The sequence below is a fragment of the Danio rerio genome, chromosome 22 (assembly GCF_052040795.2).
Source record: "Danio rerio strain M-AB ecotype USA chromosome 22, GRCz13ab, whole genome shotgun sequence".
NCBI lineage: Eukaryota > Metazoa > Chordata > Actinopteri > Cypriniformes > Danionidae > Danio > Danio rerio.
In genome coordinates, this window is record NC_141042.1 from 12,633,798 (window position 1) to 12,646,458 (window position 12,661).

A 12,661-nucleotide genomic window follows, 5' to 3' on the forward strand; every position below is an offset into this window, starting at 1 on the left:
ACACCCAAAGCGCTTCACAATCATGAGGGGATTTTCTCCACACCACCACCAGTGTGCAGCATTCACTTGGATGATGCAATGGTAGCCACAGGATAACAGCACCAGTGCGCTCACCACACACCAGCTATTGGTGGAGTGATGAGAAAGTGATAGAGCCAATTCGGTGGATGGAATGATTAAGAGGCCATGATGTGTAAGGGCCTATTGAATGACTTTTGGTTTTGTTATAATAATTTTTTATATTTTTAAATTTTTTTAATCATGTTGGTACTTTATGTGCAAAAAAAAAAAAAATCATTTGAGATTGAGAATTTTGAAACTGATGATACAGTCTATTATAAGAAACACTCTTTTTTTTTTTAATCGCCTCATTTTACAACTCTCCTAGAGTTAATAAATTGAGTTAAACCTTTTTTGAATCCATTCAGCTAATCTCAAGGTCTGACAGAAGCACTTTTAGCTTAGCTTAGCATAGATAATTGAATCTGATTAGACCATTAGCATCACGTTAAAAAAGGCTTTCAAATAATCTTTCCATTTAAAGCTTGAAACTTCTGACGTTCATGTTATGTATTTTATAAAGTGAATGGGAAATTCTCTAAAAAAATCACAGTAACTGGGTTGACATTAAATGAATCTATTATTGGTGTATCCAATGCAAATGAATGACAAAAATATTAGCATAATGCCTTTCTTTTAAACAATTTCTTTTTTATCTAATTTTCAGAACATGATAGAATCTAATATAAGAAACAGTAAATAAAATAAAAAAACGCCTCATTTTACAACTCTCCTAGAGTTAAAAAAAAAAAATGAGTTAAACCTTTTTTGAACCCATTCAGCCGATCTCAGGGTCTGACAGAAGCAATTTTAGCGTAGCTTAGCATACATAATTGAATCCTATTAGACCATTAGCATCGCATAAAAAAAGACTTTCGGTAATCTTTCTATTTAAAGGTTGAAACTTCAGATTTTCATCTTATGGTTTTTATAAAGTGAATGAAAAATTCTCTAAAAAATCACAGTACCTGGGTTGACATTAAATGAATCTATTATTGGTGTATGCAATGCAAAAGAATGAGAAAAGAATTTTAGCACAAAGCCTTTCTTTTAAACAATTTTTTTTGTAATTTTTTGAAAATCTTATTTTGAGAACAAATGACACAATCTAATATAAGAAACAGTAATTTTTTTAAAGCGGCTTATTTTACAACTCTCCTAGTTAAATTGAGTTAAACTTTTTTTTGAACCCAATCAGCTGATCTCAGGGTCTGACAGAAGCTCTTTTAGCTTAGCTTAGCATAGATAATTGAATCTGATTAGACCATTAGAATCACGTTAAAAAAGACTTTCAAATAATCTTTCCATCTAAAGCTTCTTCTGACGTTCATGTTATGTATTAGCATTAGCATCACACTCAAAACATTCAAAAGACTTTAATAATTTTCCTATTTAATGCTTAAAACTTTTGAAGCTCCATCATGTACATCAAAAAATGAAAAGCCCCTGAACATAAAATGGTGCTATCATTAATAGTAGGGCTATTCTCCATATTAAAAGGAGTTTTTGTTCTAAGCAACTCCTCGAATTAAAATATTAGAAACGGCTTCTAATTCTTGCAGCTGAACAACAGAAAACGTTGACAATGATCACCTCAGGTACACCTCATGTGCTTTATTCAGTGTTCAATGCTAAGAATGTGAGTTTGAATGCTATTTCACATGACATTTATTGCCTCATACTGAAAGCAGCAGCAGATAGTTCACCTCAGATATTACAAATGAAACAAACCTCTTGATATTGAACTTTAGAACTGTGACTCAGTGCAAGCCAACACACACCAGTGATTCAGCATGTACATTTAATCATGTTAAAGAGGCTTAATGTGTATGAATTAGATTATAAACCTTACCATTTCGTTGAAGTGCAGTGAGTGCACTATTTTGTGCTTCTCAATGGCTGTGTTTAAATTTCGGTCGTGTTGCTTCTGGTGCAAACTAATTGCTTATCACTGCAAATCTCCTCAGAAAGCGTGTTGTTAGGACACGGGGTTACAATGTAACCTGCTCACCTAATGTTTACGCTCGTAATATTTATATTATTTGCTAATTTATAACCTCTTGTTTAACTCTGAATCTGCGTCTCATTTTGGAGTCTGCTACTGTCCACCGCAGGTCGCGTTTCAGTCACTGTGCCTTGAGAGCCTTTCCGACTGAATGAATGAAATAGGTTGTTTTCCATAATGGTAACCCAGGGCGCTGAAATATAACTGGCTAAACTGGCATTGGGTGAGTTAAATTAACAAAAACAGACGGCATTCCAGCATGTAATAGACCTTTTCATTGCAGAATATTGTTCACAGTATAGTGTTCGCTTAGCATGTTTCTTAAATATCTGTAAACATATTATGGTATTTTTATGCTTTAGAGTCAAAAACTTACATACAGCAACTTTTTATTACTATAATTATCTAAACTTTTTTTTTCCTTTTTTGCAGGATGCTAATGGTCTAATCCGATTCAATGAACTATGCTAAGCTAAGCTAAAAGTGCTCTCACCAGTCCCAAAATTTAGCTGAATGGATTGAAAAAAAGGTTAAACTCAACTATTTACCTTTAAAGGTATTCTAAGATGAGCCTTTTTCATAAAGTGGAGCGTTCCTTTAAATCTAGGGCTAGATATTTAGCTGCAGAAGTTACAATAAGCTCTAAATAAAGCTCTGTGTATTTATTGTCACAGTCTGGCACAGTGACGCAGCTAAACTCTCTAAAGTCTGCTCAGGGTAACCTCTGAAGGACGAAGCCTGTCACTTCAGACTCAATAAAGTACACAGCAGGAGAATCTTCCAGCTTATAGATTTACATTCAGACTCAAACTGATGCCAACCACTGATTTACCGCTCAAACATGCGTGTCAATCTTTATTGACCTTCCTCTGAATGCCTGGTCTGTGTTCATGGCATGCCACCACGTTGTTTCCATTACAGCCAATTAAGTGCTAATTACAGTCTTTAGGCTAGTCATGCTACAATAATAAGTTGAAATGGTTAGTGGTCATGTGCTGTTTAACCAATGAAAGGTTTGATAATCAGTGTCTGTCAGAGGATTTAGGTAAACATGTTGTATATTCAATGTGCAGTCGCACTAAAGACAAACTGAAGACATAAATGAGTGTTGAGAAAAGAGAGCTCTGCTATGTTAACACTTTCAGTAAACACAGCATTTATAATTATCATTCATGTATATCAATTTATGCTAATATCTTAAATTAGTATCTGCAGTGTTTTTGTCATGTCGTTTTTATGAGTCCTAAAAATGTTCTTGGTTTAGCTACTTTTTTTAAAGTTAAACTTACTAAATGTGACCGGAATTGCTGTATTTTTTCTAAGCTTTATAATTAATTTTAGACATCAAAAGTCTTTAGATACTTTAGTTAGCCATGCTAATTATTTAAGTAAAAATAATCCAACTAATAAATCAAAAACTTTTATTTTAAATGATATTTCCATTTAAGGGCGACGCAGTGACGCAGTAGGTAGTGCTGTCGCCTCACAGCAAAAAGGTTGTTGGTTTGAGCCTCAGCTGCGTCAGTTGGTGTTTCTTTGTGGAGTTTGCATGTTCTCCTTGTGTTCGTATGGGTTTCCTCCAGGTGCTCTGTTTTCCCCCACAGTTCAAAGACATGCGGTACAGGTGAATTGGGTTGGCTAAATTGTTCGTAGTGCATGAGTGTGTTTGTAAATGAGTGTGTGGATGGGTGTTTCCCAGAGATGGGTTGCGGCTGGAAGGGCATCCGCTACGTAAAAACATGCTGGATAAGTTGGTGGTTCATTCCGCTGTGGCGACCCCGGATTAATAAAGGGACAAAGCCGAAAATGAAAGAATGAATGATATTTCCATTTAATAAATGTTAGGGTGGTAAGGTAGTGGTAAAAAGTGGTAAAGTTAATATTCTGTACTGTTCACAGGGATTCGTAGTATAATTAAGATAAGAACAAAGTTGCAAATAAATACATATATTTTTTTTACAATTATAAATAATGAAATCTTTAAAAATTATTGTAATAACCTCAAAAAGTGTCAAATAACCTTTTTGAAGTCTAACTAAAAAATGATAAATAAAAAAAAATAGCTAAACTTTTTACATTTATTTGCTAAACGTACAAAGTATGTTTAAAAAAGTTTTTTTTAAACACGCAGCCTCAGAAACGTTTTTAGCTATTGTTTGTCCAAAATATTTATTTGTCTACGAATTATTCTGTTTTAACATCAGCACTTCTGAATGTTTACACAACTGTTTGAGTTTTATTTTATATTTAGTTATTTTACTACTTTAGCTTCAAAGGTAGCATTAGTAAATAATCAAATTAATTAAATTTTCAATTAATGTTTATTTTAAGTAAGGAAATAACTTCATACCTCAAATTTACATTTTAACAACGACCATTATTTGTGTATCACTTATGTTTATTTACAGTAACTCATCTACAAACATGAGTTGTGGTTCTTGTTTTTCTTATAATGTTTAAATTTGGTGTTAAACTTTAACTTAGATTAATTTTGTGTGTGTTTTTTTTTTTAACTCCGTAAAAAAATCTTTTGATATTTTCAGCATTTTTTAAGCATTAAATAAGTTATCAAAACATTTCAAGCCAAACTTAAGTAAAAAAAAAAATATATATATATATATATTTTTTTTTTTAAACATGCAACATTCAAAATGTTTTTAGCTATTGTTTGTCCAAAACATTCCTTCGTTATTCTGTTTTTACATAGCAAGTACGTAGCAGCACTTCTGAAAGTTTATACAGCTGGTTAATTTTATTAATTTTTTTTTTTTGTTTTAATGTTGTTTTAGTAGTCACTTTAAGTAATGAAATCTTATTTTAGCTTGTTTGTTTTATTTGATCAACAATAACCATTATTTGTGTATAACTTACATTTATTACTGTAAACCATCTACGAAAGTGAGTTATGGCTCTTGTTTTTCTTATTATGGTTAACTTCAGTGTTTTCTGGTGCTCTTACTTGACTCCGTAGGCCAGAATGATGAGGCCGATGAGGATGCCGATGGTGCCGTCCAGAAACCAGACGCTAGGCTCGTGTTTGAACACCTCTGCGCTGATCAGGATGGAGAAACCCATCACTCCTCCAACCAGGGAGTTAAACCCTGAAAAACAACAGAGACGTGCATGTCAACAGCAGTAAAAACATCTATAATTCTTCTTTGTGTTACAGCACAGCTTTGGAAAGTCATAAAAATTTATCAATTTGGACAATATTCTCTCTACTTGTAAATTGGGATGTTAGGATATATACAGCTGAAGTCAGAATAATTAACCCTCCTGTTTTTTTAATAGAGAGACATAAACATAATAGTTTTAATAACTCATTTCTAACAACTGATTTATTTTATCTTTGCCATGATGACAGTACATAATATTTGACTAGATATTTTTCAAGACACTTCTATACAGCTTAAAGTGACATTTCAAGGCTTAACTAGGTTAATTAAGGCAGGTTAGGATAATTAGGCAAGTTCTTGTATAATAATGGTTTGTTCTGTAAACTACTGGCTTAAAGGGGCTAATAATTTTGACCTTAAAATGTTTTTTTTTTTTTTTTACAGCTTTTATTCTAGCCAAAATAAAACAAATAAGACTTTCTCCAGAAGAAAAAAATACTATTAGACATGCTGTGAAAATTTCCTTGCTCTGTTAAACATCATTTGGGAAATATTAAAAAAAAGAAAAAAAATCAAAAGGGGGGCTAATAATTCTGACTTCAACTGTATATGTATATATAGAGAGGGAGTGTGTGTTATCGATAACTAAAGTTTTTTATGAAGCTTAGTAATTAAACATATCATGAAATTAAGATTTGTTCTATTTTATCAACTTTTTTGAGATGTGAAGAAACATTTAATTAGTAAATGTAATATCAAAAATGTGCTTTCTGGTAGCTGGTTTTATGTTTTTGTGGTTGTTGTTTTGTTTCTTAAAGCTACACTTACTAGCACCTTGTACATCCGACTTGTTTGTCGATCTTTACAGATTATAATCTTCCTGACTCTCCGTTTAAAGAGAACCAGTAATTAGTAGCAGATGCAGCAGCAGTCAGTGTTTGTACAGCTGGTTGTTTTCACATGCGCATTTTCTGTTTGTGTGTGCATTTGTGTTTGTGTGTACACAGATGAGTGTTGGTTGACATTAGGGATTACTGTCAGACTGTGCGTGTGTGACTGATATTAAGCTTAATTAGACGTGTAAAACGACACCTAAAGGGTCGGTTCACTCAAAAATGAAAGCTTTTTCACTGTTTACTCTGCCTCAAGTGGTTCCAAACCATTATGTCTTTCTTCAGCTGAACGCAAAAGAAGATATCACATAGAAAGCTGAAAACCTGTAACCATTGACTTCCATAGTAGGAAAAACAAATACTATGGAAAGACAATGGTTAAAAGTTTCCAACAATTTTCATAATATCTTCACTAGTGTTCAACAGAAGAAACTTAAACAGGATTGAAGAAAGTAAATGGTGAGTAAATAATTATGGAATTTTAATTTTTAGGTGTACTATCCGAACTAACTAACTAACTAACTAACTAACTAACTAACTACCTAACTACCTAACTAACTAACTAACTAACTAACTCTTTAAAGAACCCCTATTTTGCATTATAAATGGTCATATTTTGGTTTTGAGGGTCTCCAACAACAGGCAGATATGCATGCAAGGTCAAAAAACAGTTTAATTGTCTTATAATATGCATTTATTTTTACCTAATTATCACAACGACGTTTAGCGATTTTTTTTTCTTTTCTTTTCTTTTTTTTTTTTGTTTGTTCCCAAACCCCTCCTTTGCGTAAGGCTAATAAAATTGCACTATTTTGAAAATTGACAGCACTGCGTTGTTTAGCAACAGCTGATGGTGGCCATAACAAAGACAGATGGCAGAGGATCGCGGGTTCAGAAACGCATTTAAATTGGTAAAGGTAGAAGCACTCGTCGCATTTTCAACATGGTTTTGGACACAATATGGGAAATAGCAAAGGTTTAACCTGAGCGATACAGTACAAGCACTGATCTATAATCGATAAGTGATTACAAGCGGCACGGAGTGATTACAAGTTACAACACACAATTAAAGACACATTTTGCAAACGATTTTAATTAGACTTGCATGTTAGGATCCGGAGGGAGAAGAACTGGTCCATATGAACTGTAACAGTTACTGACAAAGTCCCTGTCAAAGTCTGACAAAGTCACATATATAATAGTCTCAGCTGCTTATTCCTCTAGAAGCAAACGACAGACGAATCCCGCGTTGCAGTGTAGGTTATTCAACCAATCATCAGCAAAATGACAGGAACAAACACAGCACTAGGTTGGCTACACTGTGGTGTTGTTGTGAAAATAAACTTGTATCCTTTATTCCCCTCAGCCAAATCTCCATCTGTCAGTGATCGAAATTTTCATGTCATAATCACAGTGCCGTGATCCCCTGTGCTCCACTAGTGTCTGAAGGGAAGGCGTGTTCATGTTTTACTGGAGCCGGCAATACATAATTGGTGATGTACCATATTGACGACGATGCGTTCAGGCAAAAGATCAGAACCCAACACGATTCATTTATTCGACCCTGAGTCGACTATTTTGTTAAAGAATCAATATTTTTAAACATGCTGCACTTTCAGATTTAAACCTCAGCTGCATGTTTTCATTCTCTTAGGCCCCGTTTACACTACTGCGTTTTAGTTTTTAAACAGCGTTTTAGAATGAAAATGATCCGCGTCCACACTAGCGTTTCACACAGCGTTTCTGAACATCTCTCCATCCACACCAAAACGCTGAAAACGCACATCACGTGACCATACACACACTCTCTGGCAGCCTATCTACCCAGATGAGAGCTCTGCTCGGAGTGTTCATCAAGGATCTCCCGCTGGATCTAATCTCACTATATTTGCTAAACGTGATATTTATTTCATCTTGTTGTCTCTATCTAACAACATATTCCCTGACTTCGGTCTTTTGAATCTATTAGGCTACTTGTTCTCGGGTAACGTGTTTTGGCTGAGTGCGAAGATAATGTAACCACTTACATTCTGTATATTGACTGATTGCCTGCCTTTTTTCCCTATAATGTATAAACGTATTGTACGTTATACTTTTAGAATGGCCATTATTGATTATTAAAACTGATATTCAGCAAAAGAGTATGTTTCGTATTTTCACTGAAAATGAAAGCAGGCAGTGATGTTATATAGGCTCTGTTTTGTTATGAATATGCATACAGTGAAAATGACGCTCATATAGGCAGCACAACGCCTCAACATTTCTGCTGTCTGTTAAGTTGGTAATATCAAAATGAAAATAGCAGTAGTTCCTTAGCACTGTTCCCTTTGAAGATTTACCCGACATGTCCTCGTGAGTCTGTTTTCCACATCAAACTTGTGTAATCTGAACTTACAAGGAGAGGATGCTGAACTTTAACTGTGTGTAGACTACTTAATATTGAGGAAATGCACCAATCAGAGAGGCGAATGTCGGCAGCCCCGCCTCCGTTTTCAGATGTCTCCGTTTTCCCCCAACCACACTGAGATGGAGCAGCAGTGTTTTAAGATGAAAACGGCCTCTTCAGTGTTTCCAAAATGATCTGTTTTCTGTGCTTGAAAACTCCGGCGTAGTGTAGACGAATGGCGTAACCGTAGCAAAACGTATGCGTTTTCAAACTAAAAACGCATTAGTGTAAACGGGGCCTTAGAGCTGAGTTACACACTGCATGGAAGGTCATTTTCAAAAACCTATAATAGGGCCTCTTTAAAAACTTTCTTTAATCCATCATACTCTAACTATTCTCACAAGTACAGTATCAGTGTTGACACGTTTATGACTTGTTAAAACTGAACTAAAAACTAAATCGAAAACATCATGACCTGCACATAAAAGGTTTCAATATTTCCCTCTATAAACTGTAAATTACTTTTAGGCTTCACCGTAAAATGTCATGTGTAATTCTATTTATAATCATTTGTGGAATTTAAAAGCACTTTTAAACGGGAGGTTGTATAAGTAATGTAACTGAGGTAGTGTAAGTAATGTGATGAAATGAAAAAAACACACAACTTTGGTTAATTAGAAGAGTAGCAGCACATCTTCCCAACAAATCTAATGGATTAATTATAACTGTGTGCGAGTGTGTGTGTGTGCCCATCTGTGCGTATATATATGTGTGTGTCTGCACCTCCATCTGCTCTTCTGTCTCTCCACTCATCTGTCGCCATTTCTTTATCAGAGATTCAACAAAAATACCATAAAAGCACCATAAAAGGAGCCTGTACTGCAGTAGTATTAAGCTATAGTATGCTGTTTGCAATAATATACTATGTTAGTACACTTTAAGTATGTTATTTGACTATATATTGTGTTATACAACAAATATGTTTTATCTGAACTATTTTGAAGAAATCTTTCCAGCTTTCACTAAATGCTTAATGGTGCAGCTAAAATTAAATCAATATCCTAATACAATTATATATATATGGTTAATTATATATATATATATATATAAAACCTTTCTGTATGGTTCTTGAATCTGATTGGCTGATATGATATGATAGCGGTGCGATATTCTGCCAGTAACAGCACTCGTCCAGCTTTTTTCACCCTTGTGTATTACTCTACCCACATACAGCAACAAGCAGAGGACACAATACAATTTGACATATTGCAGCTGTTAACATAATGTATTTTTAAGCTTTTTTAGTCGAGAATGTGGTTGTTTAGATTGCAACTATGCAGTTTATTTATAAGGATAGTGTCTGTTTTTAAATATTTGTAATTTCTAAAAAACATTTGCCTGTCATTGAGCTAACCAAAGATGGTTGATTTTGTCCATCCACAAGATGGTGACAGAGACCGCATTATAAGCCCTTACTTGAGAAGAAAAAAAAACAACGCAATTTTAAACTACAGTTGATCAAATCATTATAAAACTGCTAAGTGGCTTTCTAAGTCAATCTCTCTTTTTATGTTTTAGTGCTGTATTTATGCCATAATAATTGTAGTGTATTAAGTGTGTGAGATGGGACTCAACCTAAAGTCCTAAAACCAGAGATGGCCATCTGTTTCTAATGAGTCTCCTGCTTTCGCATACTAATTTGGTAAACAGAAAGAAAGAAGAAATGCCTGCATGTGTTTAGCGATTTTCCATATCACAAACAAAACAGTAATCTGGTAGTGTTTATATATATATATATATATATATATATATATATATATATATATATATATATATATATATATATATATATATACATATATACATATATACATATACATATACACACACACATATATATATATATATATATATATATATATATATATATATATATATATATATATATGACATTATTATTGTTATTATTAGTATTATAATAATTATTATTATTATAAAACCACTGCTACTCTGGATTTATTTTGAGTAAAATGTTAATTTTGCTTTATGAATGTCTGGTCAAAACTAATTTAGCGTAAATATTAATTTAAATAATTAAATAGTTTAAATTTTGTTCTTTTTTAAATACTTTTTGAGACTTTTTTAATTAAACTTAACATCATTTTAATTAATATAACACAAATAAACTTTAATTAGCAATTTTATAAAATGCAACCTAATTTAATTATGTAAAGAAAATTGCTTTTAGCTAGTTTTATTCTGCCCTTTTAAAGCTTCAGTACACTTACAAACTTGTACATTAGTTATTTGTCGATTATCAGATTATAATCTTCCTGACTCTGTTTAAATAAACATTTTCTTTCAAATTTCAAATAAATATAAATTTAAATATACAATTAAAAATGACAATTGGTAAAAATAACAAATGTTTTCATTTGTTGTGAATAAAAATCACGGTTATTATTTGTTTTACTTATATGAAATTAAAACATTAACAATGTGTCGAAAAAAATTAAATATAAACATGTTGTTTAGACATATTTACATAAATTTTTAGACAACTATAAACATGCTAATGTTTATAGTTTAGTGTTCAATATTAGTAAAATAGAAGTATGTTATAATACAGTATATTAGTTTGATTGTGGTATGTTATAGTAGCATTCTATGTTAGTACAATAGTAGTATGCAATAGTACACTAGTATAGTACAATGCATTATGTGGTATATTATAGTATTATACAGTAGTAGGCTAGTAGTAGGCTGTTAATACACGTGGTATATTCAATAAACATTTTATTGTTTCATCTTCATAAAGAAATCTATATTTGGAGGAATAATCACAATTTTTTTTGTTTTTAGATGCTACATTTTTTTTAATTATGCCATAAATGTCATCAGTAGTTCACAGAATAAAACAACAATCTCCTTTTATCAAGGCTTAGCTATCAATATTAAATTCAGAGAAATAGGTCTCTTCGCATTTCTCCAGGTTTAAAGCTGCTCCTCCCTGTCGTGTTTGAAGAATTTAAAGAGACGGTAGCTGAGGCGAAACGAGAGCAAACATGTTTCCAGGGCACAGTGAATAATAAAGCACACTGGTCGAACGTACCGTCAGTGATGAGGGCTCTGCTGGTCAGAACTTTACCCAGCATGAACTTGCAGACACACAGAACCGTGCAGACCACCCCACTGATCACAGACACGCTGTAGAGGAAATCATCCTGAAGAAGAGAAACACAGAACACGTTTGCATACTAAACACAACGGGATGTTCATAGCGGTCAACCGCTCTGATTCATCCAACAGCAATTTTAATTAATGACCACAGACTGTTCAGGTAGTCAGGAGAGTGTTTGGTATTGAATAGCAGTATTTGCTTATGTATTATGGTAGTATTCTGTGTTAGTAAGCTTGTGGTGTGTTATAGTAGTATTCTATATTAATATAATAGTCGTGTTTAATAGTACACTATGTTAGTACACTTGTATGTTATAGTAATATGCAATAGTATCCTATGTTAGTATGCTGGTGGTACAGTATATTATAGTAGTATTCTATATTATTACACTATTACACTTGTTATATGTTTGTATGCAATAGTCTGCTCTGTTAGTCTGCTTGTGGTATATAAGTAGTATGCAGTAGTACACTAATTTAGTACACTATATTATAGTAGTATTCTATATTAGCACAACAGTAGTATGCAATAGTACACTATGTTAGTATGCTTGCGGTATATTATAGTAGTATTCTATATTAGCACAATAGTAGCAAGCAATAGTACGCTATGTTAGAACACTTGTGTATTATAGTAGTATTTAATATTTGCACAATAGTAGCATGCAATAGTACGCTATGTTAGAACACTTGTGCATTATAGTAGTATTCTATATTAGCACGATAGTAGCATGTAATAGTACGCTATGTTAGAACACTTGTGTATTATAGTAGTATTCTATATTAGCACAATAGTAGTATGCAATAGTACGCTATGTTAGTACACTTGTGGTATATTAGTAGTATGCAATACAGACATCCCAAGTCTCCTGGAAGTTGCGGGAGTATCCCGCAAATGCATAGAGACTACCCGGATGCCCGCAAATGAATGATAATCTCCCGGAAATCGTGCATCTCCTGCCGAGTATGATATATTGGTGAGCTTGTATATTATAGTATGCAATAGTATGCTATGTTAGTA

General features: G+C 33.1%; 1 protein-coding gene across 2 annotated transcripts in view; it reads right to left on the minus strand.

The window, feature by feature from the left end:
* The window catches only part of tmem163b (transmembrane protein 163b), a 60,790-nt gene that overhangs the window by 4,024 nt on the left and 44,105 nt on the right, over positions 1–12,661 (minus strand). For both annotated transcript variants that reach the window (XM_087302238.1, NM_001423848.1), the window contains 2 exon segments: positions 11,573–11,684; positions 5,025–5,166 (listed from right to left, as the gene is read on the minus strand). In XM_087302238.1, coding sequence (XP_087158364.1) covers positions 5,025–5,166; positions 11,573–11,684 — 254 coding nt within the window.